Below are 20,798 nucleotides of genomic sequence, written 5' to 3'. Positions count from 1 at the left end.
TACTGACATCACCTACACAATTCTGTATTGAAATGATGCAGACTGGAACTGCAAGGCACACTGGTACCTCTTTCTTTTGATAATCACCTGTGGGGGACTCAGAGCGAGATCGTCTCATGTCACAAGCACAGCTCTTCCAAGCTGCTCCAACTTCTTCCTCCACCATTGAATGCAGTGATACATAACACAGTGAATACAGCTAGAGTGCATGGAGGTAATTCCCAGGGCCATTGTCAGCTCCAGAGTTAAGGTTGCGTGAGTCTTTCACTTCACTCTGTATTTCCCAGTTTTCAGATGTTTGAATTTTGCTGAACTCATTGTTCCAGAAGGGCACAAGCCATCACTGGGCAACCTCTGTGTTAAGTTTTCTGCCATTTCATATGATTCAATAGAAATGGTCTGGGACAAAATAATCCCAGAGTGACCTCTTATCATAATGGTATGATATATCTACCCTTATATCATCATTGTGTATCAATGAGTGATGAGTTTTCAGTGCTTTCATATAATGGCACAGTATCATGGAACAAAGATGGGATAGCATCGTGTTATGCTTGGAGTCACAACTCTGCAATGCTTGAAATTAATTTAGTTCTTGTCAGTTGCTGGGCTTGCACCATGTCAGGCAAGCATATGGAAATGGGGAGAATGCCACACGTTTGTGGATTAGGTAACCGCAATCTCACTTGCATGGTGGTGGGACATCTGCTTGTCTTTCAGTACAGTTACATGCTCAGTTAAAAATAAAGTGCCTGTTTAAGAGGATGAGAAAATTTAAGTCCTATTACTAAAATAAGGATAAAACTCTGCTCTCAGATCAAGGTGGCCATTCTCAGTGTTGATATCTCTCCCCCAACATGTGAGGAACCCCCACTGAATTCAGCAAGAATTTTGTGCATGGTAGAAAGACCAGATATCAGTGTTGAGATCTGCCAAGCAAAACAGAAGGCAGACTTTTACTTAGAAGCCCTGATTCAAAGCCCAGGGAAGTCTTATCATTAACTTCAAAAGGCATTGGATTGGGCCTGAATGCTTTATTAGCATGGCTGGAAACAAACATGCACTGATTTATTTTGACATTTGTGTTCTGTTCCTCTAACTCTTTCCCTCCTACTTAATGGGGCTGGCATTTAAAAAGAAAAATTATATCTTGGTTCCTCTGCAGGAACATCTTGATGTCTTGGAGTTTAGCCTTGTGTTTTATAAATGTAGAACAATTGTTTATTACAGTTAGTTCTGATTTCCTTCTGCTGTTTAAGAAATCAATTTCTTACTTTATCAGACACAGGAAGAACAGAAAAATTCTGGGACCGTGAACTGAAAAAAGTGGGGGAGTGCACGCAAAAGGAAAATGTCAGACTCCTTCCATCTTATCCGTGCTGTCAGGGCAGGCTGACCTCTAGCACATACAGGTTACTGATGCTATTTCCCTGTGAAATCTGTTACAGTTTAGGCGTTGAATTTCAGCTTATCAGCACAGTTGCCATCCGGTACTTTGTACAGTTCTCAGTCCTTTCCATCAGTATCTCAAAAAGTTTGAAGGATAAGATAGAACAGATTAAACTCTTGTATGGAGTTGCCACCTCCTAAGATACGATATGGGCCTGTGTCACCCTCACTTTTTTTTTTCTTCACACACGGTACTGCTGCTGCCACTGAAGTCTAGAAATAGAGCACAGCCTGCGTGCCAAATTTTGCACAAATTGTGCAAACCCACCAAAATCAGTGGGATGTAAGTCAGCATAGAATTTACCACATTGAGGCAGGGAACATATGGGGCTAGATATTCTCTTGTGCTGGAGCTCTCCTGGGTGCAGAGGAAGTGACAGGGAGCTGGGGCTAGTCCCAGCCATGTGATGCTCTGAGCTGCTGCCAGTTCCACCACTGACGTTCGCTCTTTAATGGAACTTACACCGGGATAGGGATAGCATAGCAGCGTTCTGCCATGTCCCCTACTCCCCGCTGACACATCCCTCTCCTGTGCTAGATGGGGAGCAAGGCAGCAGATACAGACCCGGATCACTATATTTACACCCACCAGAGAATTCCCACCAAAAGGAACTCTCTTCTGGGCAGTGGTGATTGGATATTGGCCCCTTTTCCTGAGCAGTGCTTAGGGGCTGCAATGCTGTAGAGAATCTGGCCCAGCATTTCTACTGTGCCAAGGCTAGAAATATTTTTTCAATGGGAGAATCTCTGTAAATTCCGAAGCCTACTTAGCTATTGTTTTTAAAACAGGACACTGAAAATACATGTATTCTAAGTTCAGCTTCAACCCATGTTTCTCACTTCTCATCTCCAAATGAGAACCTGTTCTTACGTTTGTTTTTCCTCTGAAATTGAAGTTTCCTGTTAGAAATACTGTCTGGCAGGCTTATCAGAAGTGTTTTCCAGCCATGTTACCAGTGTTCTGAGAGCTCTGACAGAAAAAACATAGCTGTCAGTCTGTTCAGTCAATCCCAAACTACCGACCTCTGTCTTGTCCTGTGTGCATTGGTCTTGTCTCATAGGAAGTGCGAGCTCTTCAGGGCAGGAAGTGTGCATCTATCTGTGTTTGTAATGCCCCAGTTACATTTATGGTACCATGTAAATGTTCTATAACAACAACAGTGGCGACAGATTTATGTGATCAGTGGATGACATTGTCCAGAATGTGTAATCTTTTACATGCCTCTTTATTTCCTCTGATTATCATGCCTGAAACTTGAACTTGTTCTCTGAATGCAGTGTTGGTACTGACATCAATCCCAGGACTGTTTCAAGTTTGGCTGAGAACGGAGAGGTTGAAAAGTACGGACAGAGGTTTTCTTTTTGTTGGTCTTAATCATCATTCCTTTTCTAGCAACTAAAGACTCATAATTGTGTCCAAGCATTGGAAAGAACATACTGTCAGGAACAGCCCTGACCAAGCAGGGACATGCACTGAACAAGCTAATGAGTCTTTTCCAGCTAAAATTTCTGTGAGGGAGAAATAAAAAGGACTCTGAACAAGAAACTTTATACCAATTCTTTGCTTAAAAAAATAAAGGGCAGGTACAGGATTTCTCACACAGCGTTGATTGCATTGCATGGGACTCTCCATTACAATTAAAGCTGCACTAACTTGGGGGGTAAATATGCTGAATTTATATACACCGGGGTAACTCTTAGAGATGACTTTTCCAACATGAGCATAATGGGCACACCTGAGACAAATACATATGGCCAGGTGGTGTTAGCAAAATCTGTCACTGATGCATGCTTGTTTGCAAGTGTAGATAGGGGTACGAAAGCATTGGTGCCCAAATGTGAGATTTTCTGGGTGCAGCTGTTATGCCCATATTAGCAACTTTGTTCCTTCTTGTCAAAAACAATTTTAATTGCGTTTTAAACTGCAAGTGCCACTGCAGGGAATTCACTTCTTATCGTTGTTACTTTTGCAAAAAAAAATTCAATATAGAACAGACAGCAAGTTAGAAGCCACAGCAAAATTTCCCCTTGGGCCAAGCTGCTAACATTCCACTTTTCTTTGCATTCCCCAGGTCGGATCCGTACGAGGAGGCAAAGCTCTGGAAGTGCCACAAGTGTTACCTCAACGCCTGCCGATACCCGAGGCCGCAGCCGTGCTAAAGTAGTTTCACAGTCCCAGCGTAAGAAGCTTTTCTTTTAAGGGATGGGAAGGAGCTATATTTATTAATATTATTTCTTATTTGTATTGTGGCAGTGCCTGAGGGCCCCAGCCAAGAATTGGGCCCCATTGTGCTAGGCACTGCATGCACATATCACAGAAAGACAGTCAGCCCCAAAGAGCTCACAGTCCAAGTCGTTAAATAATAGGGCCTGAGATTTAAATACTTAAGCATAGAAATTGCTGTTTTTCTGTTCATTGCACAGCACAACCAAAAAATTCCAGTCATGTAAAGTTTGTTACTATATATCAGACTAGATAATATATATTGGACTTCTGTAAAGTACAACTTAGTGAGACACCTTCCTTGTATCTCCAGCCTGCTACTGTCTGTTGGGTTCTTGTTCTCCCAAGTTTCTTTTGCTTATATTATCTCATCTCCATATATGTTAAGAATGAGCTGTCTAAGATAATGTGTAAAATCCTACATAGATTTAGGAGGAAAAGATGTGCTCTCTGATCCACATGGCATATCCTGGCTCTGAAGTTCCGGTTTCCTTGCATGGTATGATTCCCCCATGAAGGGAGAGCAGAATATCTGCCATATGGATCTGAGAGGAGAATTTTGACCTAGAACTCAGAAGGTTTGCATATGGGGAGCATGTTTCCAAGGAGAGGAAGTGCCTCTTCATAGACTGAGGAATCTTAAGTTTGTGTGGGAAGGTGGGAAGAGGACTCTTTGTTATGAGGACTTGTCTTGCTTTGCAGCCTCACTGAAAAATGTCTGCTCTGTTCATGGCGTCACTTCTTCACTGAATGTCGGGCTAGAGGGAGGAGGGAACAGTTTTAAAGTCATTATATTGGAGATGGTTTCAAACAGAAAACCTCAGGCCTTGAACACCTTCATCCTGTGGTGGTGATAGTCTGGGATTTGGATGCAGAGATCCAAACCCACCTCAATGGCTTTGGATCCATGTCCAGTCCAAGCAGGAAATGACCTTTTTCCTGATTCCGGTTCAGATGAAGCTGAAATATCTCAAGAAGGATTTCAGTTCACAATGGTGGAAATCTTATTAGATCAGCTGATCTCTCAAGGTTTCTCCCATTTGGTGCTGAAATCTCTCAGGAATGGCTTGTGCAGCTTCAAGGCAGTCAAATCTGAACCCGATCCCTAACCCTAGTTTGGCATCACATCCCAACGCCAGCCAAACCCGGATCTGAACACCATCTCTTAGGCCAACCTCTGCATGAAATAAACCACTCTAGAGTGCAAATGTAATATAGATATAGGGCCAAATTCTCCTCTGACTCACATGCTGGGCAACCCTGTTGCCTTTTTCAGAGTAGCCCAGCTGTAAGTCAGGGAGAATTTGGCCCACCATAGATGATTGTCTTCACTCAAAGAAATTTATGAGCCTAGAGAAATTAAGTGGCAGTGGAAAAATGTACGCAAGTTGGGCCCAGCTACTTATCAGCACATTAACTCACTGTATTTTGCAGAGGCTTAGGAGTAGTGCATGTTTGTAAATAAATCAGTTCACATTATGTATAACATAATGCATGCTGAACTCTGTATTGTCTTACTGTCTTTTAATCCACTTTTTGCCTGTCCTTTGGTATGCTCTCATAAACAAGGATCCAGATCAGCTAATCCTGCTGGTGGTAAGAAACATTTTCCGTTTCTCACGGTCTCTTTCTCATGTGCTCTCTTGTTCACAGTTGTTAACTATTTCAACATCTCCGTTCCCCCACCCCCTTATTCACTGTGGGAGGTTGAAAAGGCATGTTCTTAAAATAAAATCAAAATGTCAGATTTGTATTGTGATCACTTCAGCTTTTCCATGATAATTAATGTGATAAACATACGTTCTGTGTAATGAGGGCACCCCTTTGTGAAGTTACTGTAGGAATTGCGAAGAAGATCCTGCGATTTAAACCCTAGATGCCAAATTGTTCTATATCAGTTCAACCCCTTTGAAGTGGAATCACACCAGTGTAACTTGGAGGAGTATTTGGCCTTCAGAGTGCTGAATTAGTGTAAAAGAGGAGGTACATGTGATTAAAATCAGTCACAAATGTTCAGAGCTTTGGGGCACTCCCAGTGCCATATGTTGTGGTGGTGGTTGTGGGGGGCAATACATGACTTCAGAGCTTCCATCTTTGCAAAATGTCACCCTGCAGAGAATAGGAAAGGGCAGGTAAGTTTATAATGTAACTCTGATGTTTAAAGTATTTTTCTATCAACTAATAAAGTTGTGTAAACTTTTAGACTAGAGACTCCAGATCAATTTCTGTCTCATCTATTATTAGTTGTGTGAATTAATCTTCTGATGGACATGATTAGAGCTGGATGAATATTTAAAAAACAACAACCCATGAATATTGTTCAAAACATTATACTTGTTTCATTCTTTGCATGCCTTTCAGAAGTACTTTCCCTGGATATTCTAGCAAACAAGTTTATTGACAGTAGAGCTCACAGCTACAGCATATTTTCAAGGTCGTCTTTATACAGCTAAGGAAGCAAAAAGGGTCCCACGTCCAGTTCTTTTAAAATCCTTTGTGCTTAGCTTTAAGCAAACATCAGGGAGCATAAACTTTGAGTTTGAAAACGTGAGCATTCCCGCCCAAAACTTGATTCTATGAGTTCCTTAGATCCAACCAGGCAACAGAAACATACCATGGAAACCATGCGTCCAGTCAGAAATGCCAAATGTAGCTCAGATTTCAAATGTTAACTAATGAACAGCTTGAATACTCTGTGTGAATAAATCTTGGTCAGTAGGCTGTTTGCACAGATCAGAGTCTAGAAAAATGTGATCTGTTCATGGACAATTCAAAGAGACAAGAACAGGCAAAATTGGCCAGATATTGCTATATGTTACAAATAGTTCACCCAGCTGCAAACTTACAGCTAAGCAATTTAATTTTAACCAGTCAAACACATATACAAAGTAAATGTTTGTGATGACCAGCTGTGGTGACGTATCCACAGGCTATATATGATTGGGTCATCTATCATCTTAATCTACTAGAATTCTGTTGTTGAGATGGGGTTCTTAATTTTCCCCCACTGGATTATTTTATCTAAAAATTTGTTCTTTAGATGCACTGGTCAGACAGGCTGAATAATACAAGCCCAATTGTTGAGTTGTATATTGTGTAGGGCCTGAGCCAAAGCCCATGGAAAGACTTACATTAACTTCAGCAGGCTTTGGATCAGTCTCTTAGATGGAGCCCTCTTTATTTCAGGCCCTGTTTAAAAATGATTAAAATCCCTATCTTGAATTGTCCAGAAGATTTATCATGCTTCCTTACTTCTGGTTCCTTTGTAGCTGGCAGCCGGTCTAGTTCCCCTGGCAAGCTGTTGGGAAGTGCATATGGTGGACTGTCCAGTGGAACAGCCAGAGTCCCACCAGTGCCATCATCCTCAGAGAAACGCAGCAAGATCCCTCGAAGTCAGGGATGCAGCCGAGAGACAAGCCCCAACAGAATAGGACTAGGTAAGAATTCTCACCGACATGACATCTCGACCAGCTTGCCCAAGGGAAGGTAATTCATGCTAACAAGAAAACTACATGACTGCATTTTACCATCATGCGCTTTTGAATCCTTAAATTATTAAATTAATTTCAAGGTGAGGAAACATTATTAGTGATTCAGTTTTTAAAACGTCATTTTAATTTTCCTTGTTGATATCTGTTTTCAGAGTGGGTCAAAAGAGTGTATGGTGCCTTCTGTTTGAAATTGTGGCATCATCTTTGTTATTTCTGAATCAGGATGAAGAAAGAATTAAGTGAAGGGGAAAGCCCACCATTGCAAAAATCTCACGCTTAAATACAACTGTATGGCCCAATCCTGCGAGGAGCTGAGCAACTCCTGTGAAATGCTGAACACCCTCTGGCTGAAATCTCTGGGAATTGATTGAAGTCAGAGGGCACTCAGCACCTTGCAGGATTGGGACCTGTTTTGGGAAATATGGCACGATGAACAGTTTATGTGCATCACCTCATACATCCTGGAGTCTTTTATTAGATTGCATTTTAGATTCACATGCTAAGTATTTTGCTCACAAATATTTTTGTTTATGTGGAGACACATTGGCTGTTGTATAAATATTCTGTATGCACTTTTATTTTCAAATTTACCAGTGATCTCTCTAATTCGGTTTAAATCAGTTGAATAAGCATTATTCCAGAGATGTTCACAAACACAGCTGTCCTTTTGAATGAAAGCAGAAATGATTCTCTGTATATGTTCTGTGGACAAGCCAAAGCTATACTTAGTGCCGCTAATGTGAGTATTTGCAGAAATTAACCAAAGTTTACACAGGAAAAGAAATTCTTAGAAATGATTTTTTCATTAAAAAAAGGATAATATAGTTTTACAGAGCTTATAAGAGGTTGCAACTAAACTCATTGTGTGAAATTGTAACCTCGTTGAAGTAAATGAGTTTTTGCCATTGGCTTCAATAGGGCTAGGATTTTAGCCATCATCTTTTAAATTTAAGCCCAGTGCTCAGTGTATAGCATATTAGATGTCAACATAGAAGTACTCCTTATTTATTTATATTTCAGGTTTATTGAAATGATCTTAGGAGGTCTCTCTAAGAGTATATCCTGAATTATGATCCATTAAATTTTACATTATTTATGGTGAATATTTTGCAAAATTAAAATTTCTTCTCCTCTGATGTTATCTATTTTTATTATGTCTGTATAAATATATTGTGCTTTTTTGTTTAGTGTTTTTAAAATCCAAGCTGCCCCCTTACTTACTGAAGTTAACTATTCTACTGTCATTCTGCAAACTAGTATTGTCCGTTAAAATGAAACAAACTCTGATATTACCATGTTTATGCTGATAATCATGTTACATGGACTATTTTGAAACAGTCCTTATTATCTGAAGGGAATTTATTTTGCATAAATCACTCTTGGGTTGTGTGCATTCAGCTAAATTATGGGAGCCTTGGAGAATTTTCTATAAAAGTGTAACTTGTATCCCGTCACTTTTATATGCCTCCCCTGCAAAAATCATCAGTTCTTGTTCCTTGGGAGTGTGAGGACTTTATCAAATCTGTCAGTCTTTTCTTTCCTTCTGGGTTGATGGTTGAAGCCTATTCTTTTGGGCTGTCATTGGAATCAGGGTGTTTTTTGAGTTTTGTATTGGTTTAATACTCAAATGTAGAAACTCTGCAGCTTTATTGGACCTTTAAAAAAACTAGACACTAGACAAAGCAATAACACTTGTTTGGATTGAGTTATATTTTGAAACTTAAACTTTAAGATCCCACAGTCCTCTTTGCAACCTCTTCCCCAGGTATTAATTACCCTGTATTTTGGTTGTTAAATTATTTTATATTTTACTTCAAGAGTCTCAGATCCTTTTTACCCTCACCAGTCATAGAGCTGCCCATTTAATCAACTAGCACCTCCCATCCAGTACATCCTACGCTTATTGATAGGCTCTCTCGGGCTCTGATTCAGGAAGGTTCTTAAGTATGTTAAGCAAGTGAGTAGTTACAGTGGGACTTACTCATAGGCTTAACATTATTCACATGCTTATCTGCTGTGCTGAATCGGAGCCTTAGCTTTGAGGGAAGTGTTTAGTAGTAAATGGCTTGATTTTCAAATGTGCCCAACTCTTGCAGCTGTCTTGGATGTTCATTAGTGTTGAAAAATCAGACCATTAGAGCCCTGGAAGTTAGGACTCTTGGGTCCTATTCTTGGCTCAGCCACTGACTTGTGTGGTTTCTGAGTAAGTAATTTAGGGCCAGATTGTGACTGGTCTGTGTTGTGTATGCAAGAGAGGGAAGATGCTAGGAGCTCATCTCCTCTTGCGCCACCACCAGGATAGTCCATGCAGAGGCCATCCACGAGGGCAGGTTTTATGCTCCTCTGAGGGCAAAGACTTTGTGTGGCTAGTAGTGGTAGTGGCGCTAGCCCACCAAAGGGGCACAGAACCAGGGCCATAGTCCTTTCCTGGCCTCTTTCCCCTTCCCTATTGGCCAGGGGTGTAGCAGTGGATGCCTTCCTTTCTTTGATGGACACCCATGGGATGTACTGTGCCTTTGTGAGTTATCATGTCTCTTGGAGATTCTACTGGGCTGATCAGGCTTCATGCCACCCCCTGCATGGGGGCCTGCCTATAAGATGCAGTGGTGTCCAAAGTGATTTTTTTTTTTTTTTTTTTAGAGGGCCCCACTTCCCCTGAGTCAAAATAGCAGATTCCGCTTTCTTTCTCTGCATCCATCCACCCGTATCATTTTGTCTCCCCCGGCTCTTTAGTTTTCCCTCATTTTGGAACTTGTCTTCTGTCTAACTGGCTGCCTGCCTTGTGGTCCATATATTTTTGGAATGGGATCCTGAAGTCAACCCTTCCGGCTGTCTGACCTTTCTGTCTGGATGACTTCTTCTTGCAGACAGACTCCCCTCTGAATCATGACAACCCCTGAAATGTGGCATCTTGTACAGCCACTATTTGTCTTATACCTAAAATGATCCTATTCAAGGCAATGGAGAACTGCAGGGCAAATCCCTGGGAGTTCGTCATTTTTCTTTTCTGTGGTCCTTCTATTCCAGTCGCTCATTCTCTTTCCCTTGTGTATATCTCTCTTCACCAGCATACATGTGTCGTATTTAAATATCACTCATTACATCGGGAAATCAGAATATAAGTTGTTGTTTTTTTCTGGTTGCTTGGATATTGTGTCTAGTGGGTGGCCTCACATCCCAGTATTCTCTTTTGATTTGTAATATCCGAGAGTACAAATGCCTCATACTGCATGCAGGCTTTTTAATCCGTTAATAAAGAAAAACGTGTTGCCTGTATCATTCATTCTGTAGTGATCATGTCTATCACACTGAGAATATGTGCTAGGCCTAGGGTGCTTAAACCAGGAAGAAGACTGACAGATGAAAAATACATTTCATGAAAGTGTTTGTGATAAATGGATGCCTGTGCAAACTACCTCCATGTGAAGGCTGTCAAGATTTACATGTAAGCATGTGACCCAAGAGTGAACAGTCCTACTTTTAGAGAACCCCATAGTTCCAAGTAAGTGTATTTCTCGTGTAGATTACGTTTGGGAGTTTTCCTTTTCACCCGTAGTTCACTCTTAAGCTTCCTGTTCCTCCCCTATATATTTTTTTATCTGAGGCGTCTGTATTTTTGGGTCCTAATTTCATTTACTCCATAATAATCCTACTTATTATAACACCACCTCTCTATCTCCTTCATAACTTTCTTGGCTTCTGGGCATGGCTGTGTTATTATCAAGTTGGTTTGTAGTTCATCTTGTATTGTTCAACATCAGAGTTCAGACATCAGAACCATTAATTCATCAAACAGATGTATGAGTTGGGTTTTGGAAACCTGGAAGGGAATTGAGAAACCAGGAATCTGGCAACAGTTTATATCTGAATTTCTTACTCTATATGGGAAGGATTCTATTTTGTCCTGTTCTGTTGTACGTCAAGGGATACTTTGAAGGCCCAGCACTTAACTGATAATATAAAAACAGATTATTTACTCTGACTCTGTCCTCCTCATCCCTAATATTCTATTCTTCAATAACGATGACTGCAAAAATATTCAATTTATTATCACATTCCTTGATGATTCTACAAAATAGTCCCAGTGTGCTGAATGGTAATTTTTCTATTACCATGGCTCTGTTTGCACTGTCCCCAGCCTCCTCTATATGTGAGCAGGCACTATAAACATTTATAAGACTCTGCACTCAAAGCCATGCATACGACATACTTTTGCAAATATGAACATGCTGCTGAGTACTGAGGATGGAGCAAACAGGCAGAGTAGGTGACAGCACTAAGGTATGTGCATCTCTGCAGCCTGGCCATCCAAAACAAAGCTAAAGGATCTGATTTTAGTCCAGGCACTGTGAACAGTTCCTTCAGGGCCTTTCCTAACTATTCATTTAAAAATAGCTACTCTCGTTTCCAAAGACTAGTACAGTGAAAAGACTCTGTACAGTCATTAATTATTTCAAGATAAATTCACAGAGCTTAATTGTAATTCAGGTTCTCTTTGTTACATGTACAAATGTGATACAGTGCATTCTTTGTTATGCAGAACTAATTCATAAATTATGACTCATTGGCATATTGCTACCATATCCAAATAAAATAGAGTTTACAAAGGAATAATCCAGTTACGGTTTACATGAGGCAGTTTTATTGTTCACTTTTTACCCCGAACTTAAATTATTCAAGAATTTACTCTTAACTGATAGGTTAAGTATCCCTCTAAGGGCCCAATTCTGCTCTCCTTATTCAGGCATAATTCCCACTGACGTTGGTGGGCCACTTTTTGATCTTGGTTACTGATCTCAATACATCTTCAGTGGAGTGACTGTGGAATTATCAGCAGAATTATCAGTGTGCCTGAGATCAGAATCTGGCCCAATGAGAGTTTTGTTGGGGAAAGGAGTGCACGACAAGGACTTTTGTGAAGTGTATTTCTGTTTTTCGATATGTTGGGCAATTAAAATTAAGCAGCTTTTGGTAAAAGGACAGAAACCATTGAAACCCGTGTTGTCTTAAAATTAAAACTGCTTTGTAACACTCTCTATTCACAGTATCTTTCAAGGGGGAATTTACCTCTGTAAATCTGTACACTGCAATGTCTTGTTTTCCCCCAAAAATTTGATCATGAGAAAACTATCCTTGCAAAAGCCCAAACACACATAGAAATGGCTTTCTCTTTTGTGACAATTTTTAAAAAAAATTCTGATCATGTTACAAACGCTTCCCCCTTCTTCTAAAAGGCTGTTTTTCTTGTAATTAAGCAAATATTCTTCCAGAAAGGTTTCTTTTAGCCTCAGCTGTTTTGCATGCTTCTGTAGCAGTAGAGCTCAGCCACTCTTTTAAATGAATGAAGATCTCCTGCTCTACTCAAATAACAAAGCTTGGATTGCCTGAGAGACAAACATACTGTGCCAGCCAGACATTCAATGGTGCTGAAACTTCCAGTTAAAAACACAGCTCAGCATGTGACACAGTTGGTTTGTGAAAAGCCTGAGGTGGCTGTAGCAGATGATAATTACTAATGTAATAATTACCTTAACTAACAGAAATGTGACTTGCCTTGATAAGCTGTCTGTCCTCATTAAACTTGTTCACCTTCTCTGAAACTCTCCATGCTGCATGCTAGCACGGAGCAGCCGTATCCCCCGACCCAGCATGAGTCAGGGGTGCAGCCGCGATACCAGCCGTGAGAGCAGTCGAGATACAAGCCCTGCTCGGGGCTTCCCTCCACTTGGTGAGTACATGTAGGCACTGGAGCTTAAGGGTCGATTTCCCTTTCCCCTTTCTGATTATCTGTCCAAGACACTGCCAGGTGCAATGAACTTGTTTCCTTCCTCTGTTCACTTCCTTACACTCCCCCTTTCCAGCCCTGCTTCCTTTTTGTTCTCTTCTGCATGTTTCAATTCTGGTTCTCAATGTTTTCTTTTAGTAGAAAGTCCCTTGATCCTGAACTCCTGCGATAATTTCAATTTCTTTAAGTCCATTTGTACAGACTCTGCTATGTTTCACCTAAAAAGACTGTTCCAGTGTTTTGATGGATAACTATGAAAGCAATCCTACTTGTACAGCTCAGAGTATGGTTAGCAGCACCACAAAGCCTACTGCAGAGTGACTTTAATTATACATGAACTGATCTGAAAGCTAGATACAAAAAGAGAAACAATAATTTCACACTAAACCTCGGTTAAGAGATCAAAATTCTTTTTATTTAAAGGTTCTATATAGCGCCATCAGCCACTGATTCGTAAGTTGGACATGCCATTCTGATGGAAATTCTCCTCAAGTGTGAGCCTCTTTAGTGCTCTGAAGGGCTGAGGACTGAAATTAGCATGGTCATTCAGTTTAAACGTACAGTACAAATATAAAATCTCATTACGGTTTATCATATGCAGACATTTTTGTTCTTCATAGGGCTGAAATGGCAGGATAGTTAATGTTTCTGATCAAATGTCATTTCATATCCAACAGAATACATCACCTGTTGTACAAAAGCTTTGTTTGTCATCTCAGGACAAAATACAGTTGATCTCTGAGGCCTCTCTGTTTACATAGCAATTCTATAGCTGTGGGTTTGGTTTTCAAATTGGGGGAAAGAAATTATTATGGATTCCATCTGGCAGGCTTGGTATATGCAAAAGCTGTAGGATCTAGCTTTATAACTGGTGACAAAGTACAATTGTATGGAGTAATATGTAAGTGGAGCCGGAATACACATTTGGGCTTGATTTCACTTTAATTTACAGAATTGGAAGCAAGAGTTGCATAAGTAAATGAACTGAGCTATCTGTGGATTATGTGCTCCAGTCAGACCGGGAAGGGAAGTAAAACAAGATGGGCGAAATGCTCCTCTTTGGTCCTCAACTCTGTTAATTTTTCTCTTCCTGTGTTTGTACAGCATGTGGGGGAGAGTGAAACATGAAAGTCAAGATTTGCAGTGTAGATCTGAGGATATTTGGCTCAGTGATAGGAAGAAAAGTACTCTTGGACAATGTGCGGTATTGGGGGGTACTATGCTAATTCCATTAACTTGCCATTACTCTGAAATTTCATTGACAATTGACTAACTTGTTATACTTCCTGATTAATCTTGTCTTTGGAACTGAATTATGAACAGTATAAGTGGTGTTGTCATTACTGGTTTTATCATTTAATCTCCGGCTATTTCTTTAGGACTTGATCCAACTCTCAATACAGTCAGTGGAAAGACTCAGATTGTCATCCATGGGAGTTGGATGCTTCTGCTTCCATTTGAAATCAATGCCAAAATTCCCACGGACTTTAATGGAAGTAGACTAGAACCCTTAGCTTAATCTGAAAAGGGGTATTCCATAAGAGGCTTCATTAGGAAATTTTTTTTCCCCCTCTCATGCTTTCCCCTGATATTTTGCTAACTAGTCAAAATGTTAATGTGAACTGGGATACTTGAGGATCCCATTCCAATACTCTGGACTTTTTTTCATTAGATAATGTAGGTAAAAAAAAATTGAGTTTGAAAGGGGAACTGTGAAAACCTTTCCCTTTTTTTTTTTTTTTTTTTTTGAACATCTCTTTACAAAACTGATTTAGATCTGAAATAATTATGGATGAAATTTACCCTGAAAGAAATGGACCAAGTCCTGCAATCCTCAGTCAGGGTTAGTAGTCCTGTTGAAGTCAGTGGTACTACATGCACATTATTAAAAATGAGGGGAGCAGGAAGAGAATGTAAATATTTAAACCAAATTATTTGAAAATCACTCTCAAGCCAAGCTGTGAGATCAAGATTGCAGGTAACACACAGAACTGTTGTTGAGATAGGGTCTGATCAAAGCACATTAAACTAAGTCAATGGAAAGATTTCTGTTGTCTTTACTGGGCTTTGGATCAGACCAATAAGAACATGTGCCCTGTAGCTGAGGTCAGAATTGGAGCCTGTGTGTTTGGTGACCTTCCTCACAACATTTCTGTTGTTTGGGTTTTTTTCTCATCTTGATCTGTAGATCTAGAATGTGACCTTTGAACTATCGCAGGGAGTTTTCAGTGATTTCTACATACAGGATGAGCAAACAGTAGTTCTTAAGGCATCAGCATGGATATCCTTGTTGATGCTATTTTCTGGCACTGCATCATGAATCTGACCTTTCTCGGACCCCTATGTTCAGATCACAGCTACTTCTGTTTTGAATAATGTGCTTTACCCAGAATAAAGTACATTACCACAAAAGATTTTGAAAAAGAAACTGAAGTAGTGAGTTAGTATCTCTGTATTCATATTTCAAGTTTGGTTCTGATGCACGGTAAGTATTTATTTGGCCACACATTGCTCAGATATTTATCAATTTTTGAAGTTTTATCAATATTTGAAGATAATTGGACACACAAAGCTATCCTATACTACACCAGTGTGTTTATGAAGAGTGCCCCTTGGTTGGCATTCTATAAAGTAACCACTGGTATGATCATACATATCCAGTTGTGAGAAGGTGTTGGTGCTAGTGAAAATATACAGGCATACATTGAAATGCAGTGTTTTATTTGGAGGTGGGGGTTGATCTGAATGAAAAATGTCATATTAAATGTGTGTGGTTATTGTATTCAAAATGAAACAACTGCATAAAATTGCCGCCACCTTATTCACTTCTGCCCCCACTGGGCTAAATAGTATCCTGGTGGTATGCTCATAAACTCCCATTGATAGTCATGCGATTTTATGAGTTTGGCCAAAGGGAAAGTGTCTACTTGCTTTACTGTGCGCGGCAAGGTTTTTGCTTTGCTAGCAGCAACTGAAGAATGAGATGGTTTCCTGATCTGACTCAGGAGACTACCACAAAATCACCAGCTCTGTTCTGTCTACAGAATCTTAATTGCTGGTGAGAAGTGGCAGGCGTCAGCTTAATAATCAGAGGCCACGCTGAGTTTATGGGGCTAGCAGATAGAAGGGATCACCTTTTGATTTATAGATGGAGCCAATTTGATATTGGAGCCAGTGAGAGATAATAAATAAGCAGCGCAGTAGATACTACTTTTGTAGTTCTGTTTCTAAGCTCAATTATAAAAAGAAAAGGAGGACTTGTGGCACCATAGAGACTAACAAATTTATTTGAGCAGAAGCTTTCGTGAGCTACAGCTCACTTCATCGGATGCATACCGTGGAAAATACAGTGGGGAGATTTTATATACACAGAGAACTTGAAACAATGGGTGTTACCATACAGACTGTAACAAGAGTGATCAGGAAAGGTGAGCTATTACCAGCAGGAGAGCAGGGGAGAGGGGGACCTTTTGTAGTGATAATCAAGGTGGGCCATTTCCAGCAGTTTACAAGAACAGTTTCTGACCAAATGTCATTTCATATCCAACAGAATACGTCACCTGTTGTACAAAAGCTTGCTTTGTTTGGAGGGGAAATAAACAAGGGGAAATAGTTTTACTTTGTGTAATGACACATCCACTCCCAGTCTTTATTCAAGCCTAAGTTAATTGTATCCAGTTTGCAAATTAATTCCAATTCAGCAGTCTCTCATTGGAGTCTGTTTTTAAAGTTTTTTTGTTGAAGAATTGCCACTTTTAGGTGTGTAATCGAGTGACCAAAGAGATGGAAGTGTTCTCCAACTGGTTTTTGAATGTTATAATTCTTGACGTCTGATTTGTGTCCATTTATTCTTTTACGTAGAAACTGTCCAGTTTGGCCAATGTACATGACAGAGGGGCATTGCTGGCACATGATGACATATATCACATTGGTAGATGTGCAGGTGAACGAATCTCTGATAGTGTGGCTGATGTGATTAGGCCCTATGATGATGTCCCCTGAATAGATATGTGGACAGTTGGCATCGGGCTTTGTTGCAAGGATAGGTTCCTGGGTTAGTGTTTTTGTTGTGTGGTGTGTGATTGCTGGTGAGTATTTGCTTGAGGCTGGGGGGCTGTCTGTAAGCAAGGACTGGCCTGTCTCCCAAGATCTGGGAGAGTGATGGGTCGTCCTTCAGGATAGGTTGTAGATCCTTGATGATGCGTTGGAGAGGTTTTAGTTGGGGGCTGAAGGTGATGGCTAGTGGCGTTCTATTATTTTCTTTGTTGGGCCTGCCCTGTAGTAGGTGACTTCTGGGTACTCTTCTGGCTCTGTCAATCTGTTTCTTCACTTCAGCAGGTGGTTATTGTAGTTTTAAGAACGCTTGATAGAGATCTTGTAGGTATTTGTCTCTGTCTGAGGGGTTGGAGCAAATGCGGTTGTATCGTAGAGCTTGGCTGTAGACAATGGATTGTGTGGTGTGGTCTGGATGAAAGCTGGAGGCATGTAGGTAGGCATTGCGGTCAGTAGGTTTCCGGTATAGGGTGGTGTTTATGTGACCATCGCTTATTAGCACCGTAGTGTCCAGGAAGTGGATCTCTTGTGTGGACTGGTCCAGGCTGAGGTTGACGGTGGGATGGAAATTGTTGAAATCATGGTGGAATTCCTCAAGGGCTTCTTTTCCATGGGTCCAGATGATGAAGATGTCATCAATGTAGCGCAAGTAGAGTAGGGGTATTAGGGGGCGAGAGCTGAGGAAGCGTTGTTCTAAGTCAGCCATAAAAATGTTGGCATACTCTGGGGCCATGCAGGTACCCATAGCAGTGCTGCTGATTTCAAGGTATACATTGTCCCCAAATGTGAAATAGTTATGGGTGAAGACAAAGTCACAAAGTTCAGCCACCAGGTTAGCCGTGACATCATCGGGGATATTGTTCCTGACTGTTTGTAGTCCATCTTTGTGTGGAATGTTGGTGTAGAGGGCTTCTACATCCATAGTGGCCAGGATGGTGTTTTCAGGAAGATCACTGATGGATTGTAGTTTCCTCAGGAAGTCAGTGGTGTCTCGAAGATAGCTGGGAGTGCTGGTAGCGTCGGGCCTGAGGAAGGAGTCTACATAGCCAGACAATCCTGCTGTCAGGGTGCCAATGCCTGAGATGATGGGGCGTCCAGGATTTCCAGGTTTATGGAGCTTGGGTAGCAGATAGAATACCCCTGGTCGGAGTTCCAGGGGTGTGTCTGTGCAGATTTGTTCTTGTGCTTTTTCAGGGAGTTTCCTGAGCAAATGCTGTAGTTTCTTTTGGTAACCCTCAGTGGGATCAGAGGGTAATGGCTTGTAGAAAGTAGTGTTGGAGAGCTGCCGAGCAGCCTCTTGTTCATATTCCGACCTATTCATGATGACGACAGCACCTCCTTTGTCAGCCTTTTTGATTATGATGCTGCTGCTGTTTTGTATAAAGTTACTGGATGGAGAACGCCTGGTTTCAGCAGTAACTTATTACATTCAATGGCATTATGTTGGTACTGGTGTATACCATAAGTTTTCCTTTTAGTGAAAGTATGTTAGATGAAACCTCAAAAATATATTGGTGGAAATACTTCTTTCAGGTCCTTGATCTAAAGATAAATACATTGGGCCAGATCCTCAACTGCTGTAGATTGGCCCTGTTCCATTGAATTCAGTGACGCTGTGCTGGTTTATGGCAGCTGAAGATCTGATCCATACATTGATTATTAAGTTATATACTACAGAATATTTATACAAATTGTTTCACTTTATATTTGATTACTTTTATTACACAGATGAAAAATAGTTAATTTAAAATGTAACATTGGATGTGGTAGCCTGGGGATTATCACTTCAGTGAGTAAATTTTGTTATAGAAACCACTACAGAAAAAAATAGACAGAAAATTCCAGTACAATAAGAAACCAGCACAATTGTGGTACAACCAATTTATTTGTCTACTTTTGTGTATTTTCACTGAAATGACTGTCATAAATTGGAATAAGTGCCTAAAGTCATAAACTTTCTGCTGTGGAATTATTACCTGAAAGAAGTGTACATACATCAGTTTAAGCCAAAACTATGTGACTCAGCCAGAGTATTCTTACTGAATTCAGTAACGTTTTCATGGAAACACTAATTAGTATGGTTTTTTAACACAGTGTTGTGACGCAAGTACCTCTTGATGCCAACTCGCAGAGTGCACTGGGGTGCAACGGGGTACAGGGGTCTCCGGGGTACACCAACATAATGTCATGGAAGAACTCTATTGAAAGGCTATGTCACGCTGGTAGTCCTAGCCATTGTGAGATACAACTACAGAGAATATGCTCCTCACATATCTTGAGACCAACTCCTCCAGACAGGTGTCTCCCACTCCCACACCCCTGTCTCCAGAGGGTACCGTTGTGTACTGTATGTCATAAAATAGTACTCTGATAGCATTCAAAGTCAATGATAATGAAGAGCTGGCAGAGACTTGAGAAGGAAACTAAGGCCTGGTCTACACTACAAAGTTAGGTTAAACTAACTACGTAGCTTAAGGCTGTGGAAATCTTCCCACCCTGTGCGACGCAGTTAAGCTGACCTAAGTGCCAGTGTAGACTCCATTAGGTCAATGGAAGAATTCTTTCATCAACCTAGCTACTGCCTCTTGGAGAGATGGATTTATTACAGTGACAGAAGACCCCCTTCCATCACTGTAGTAAGTTTCTACACTACAGCGGCACACCGTCAGCTGTGCCGCTGTAGTGTTTCTAGTGTAGACAGTACCCTAACAGGGAGAGATAAGCAGCAGGTGTGGGGAGGGAACCCTATCTTGAGGTGTACATCAAAGGTCTGTTCTTGTGTATTTAGGTTTTTATTTGAATCTCTGTTCTTTCTTACATACATTTGTTTGTTTTATAATTGAACTCAAGTGCTGTACATATTACAGGAGCATGGTCTAAGATGAAACTGGTAAACGATGGTGAACTCTTCTTTGGGGAACAGATGATCTGGGATTTCTCTGGGTATCCCGTGATCATGGGCTGGGTACCACAGAGAGACACTTCAAAAGTATTCAGGGGCTGGATTGCATCTGTTGTCAACCTGGAAGGCAAAGACAGGGCTGGTATAGCCCAGAGGAGAGTGCTTGAGTAGCTGACAGGCTGTTTGTGTTAGGGAGCTAACACCTGGTGGGTACTGGTAAGATTCCCTCACTCTGGAGGCAGGTGTAACAAGGTGACTCTCAGTCCTGGGTGGTCCGAGAAGTGTCCCAAGTGTCGTTTTACTCACATTGTAAAGATTAACTTAAATGCCACTGGACTCTACTAAATATAAAAATCCTGTGGTAACCTAATGTTTTGGTCATATCACACTAAAAGCCTGATCTTTCAAGGGGCTACACATGGCCCCCATGATGTCACTGGGGCTCTATGCAGGTGTAAATGTCTGCCCACACTCAGCAGCTTGCAGGACTGGGATCTAAATCAGGAAATGTGGAACATAAAGTTCCCGCAGTAATGTTAACTTGGCCACATTGCTCAAGTATAGGTATTTTGTATTCCTTTGTTTCTTCTTAGGCCCTGATCCTGCAGGAAGATCCGTATATGTACAAGGAGGGTCTGCCTTGTGAAGCTTAATATGTAACTCTTTACTGATCCTGCAAACCTTACTTTCATGAGTCATTTTTGATATCAGTGCTTACTTGAATAAATGCATGGGGCCTTAGGCTCCATTTTTATAGACTGCATTGCACACCCTGAATACCTTATGGCCAAGTTCCCATTGCTGTGAGAAACTTTTTTTTCCTTTCTCATTTTTGTATGTAATTTTAATGTTTCATTTACAAATGTTTGGCAATTAAATAGAAAAAATCCTTTA

At 40.8% G+C, this 20,798-nt stretch overlaps 1 protein-coding gene across 35 annotated transcripts in view; it reads left to right on the top strand.

Moving 5' to 3' along the window:
- CLASP1 (cytoplasmic linker associated protein 1) overlaps positions 1 to 20,798 on the top strand; it is a 265,289-nt gene that overhangs the window by 159,591 nt on the left and 84,900 nt on the right. For 15 of the 35 annotated variants that reach the window (XM_074967093.1, XM_074967088.1, XM_074967091.1 and 12 more), the window contains 4 exons: positions 3,522 to 3,629; positions 5,243 to 5,269; positions 6,943 to 7,110; positions 12,785 to 12,892. In XM_074967093.1, coding sequence (XP_074823194.1) covers positions 3,522 to 3,629; positions 5,243 to 5,269; positions 6,943 to 7,110; positions 12,785 to 12,892 — 411 coding nt within the window. The remainder of the gene's footprint in view (positions 1 to 3,521; positions 3,630 to 5,242; positions 5,270 to 6,942; positions 7,111 to 12,784; positions 12,893 to 20,798) is intronic. The other 20 variants (XM_074967103.1, XM_074967100.1, XM_074967092.1 and 17 more) reach the window with 3 other exon arrangements.

The sequence above is a fragment of the Natator depressus genome, chromosome 11, assembly GCF_965152275.1.
Source record: "Natator depressus isolate rNatDep1 chromosome 11, rNatDep2.hap1, whole genome shotgun sequence".
NCBI classification, from domain to species: domain Eukaryota; kingdom Metazoa; phylum Chordata; order Testudines; family Cheloniidae; genus Natator; species Natator depressus.
The sequence above is the reverse complement of the archived record's forward strand: the minus strand, read 5'-3'. Positions and strand labels throughout refer to the sequence as shown.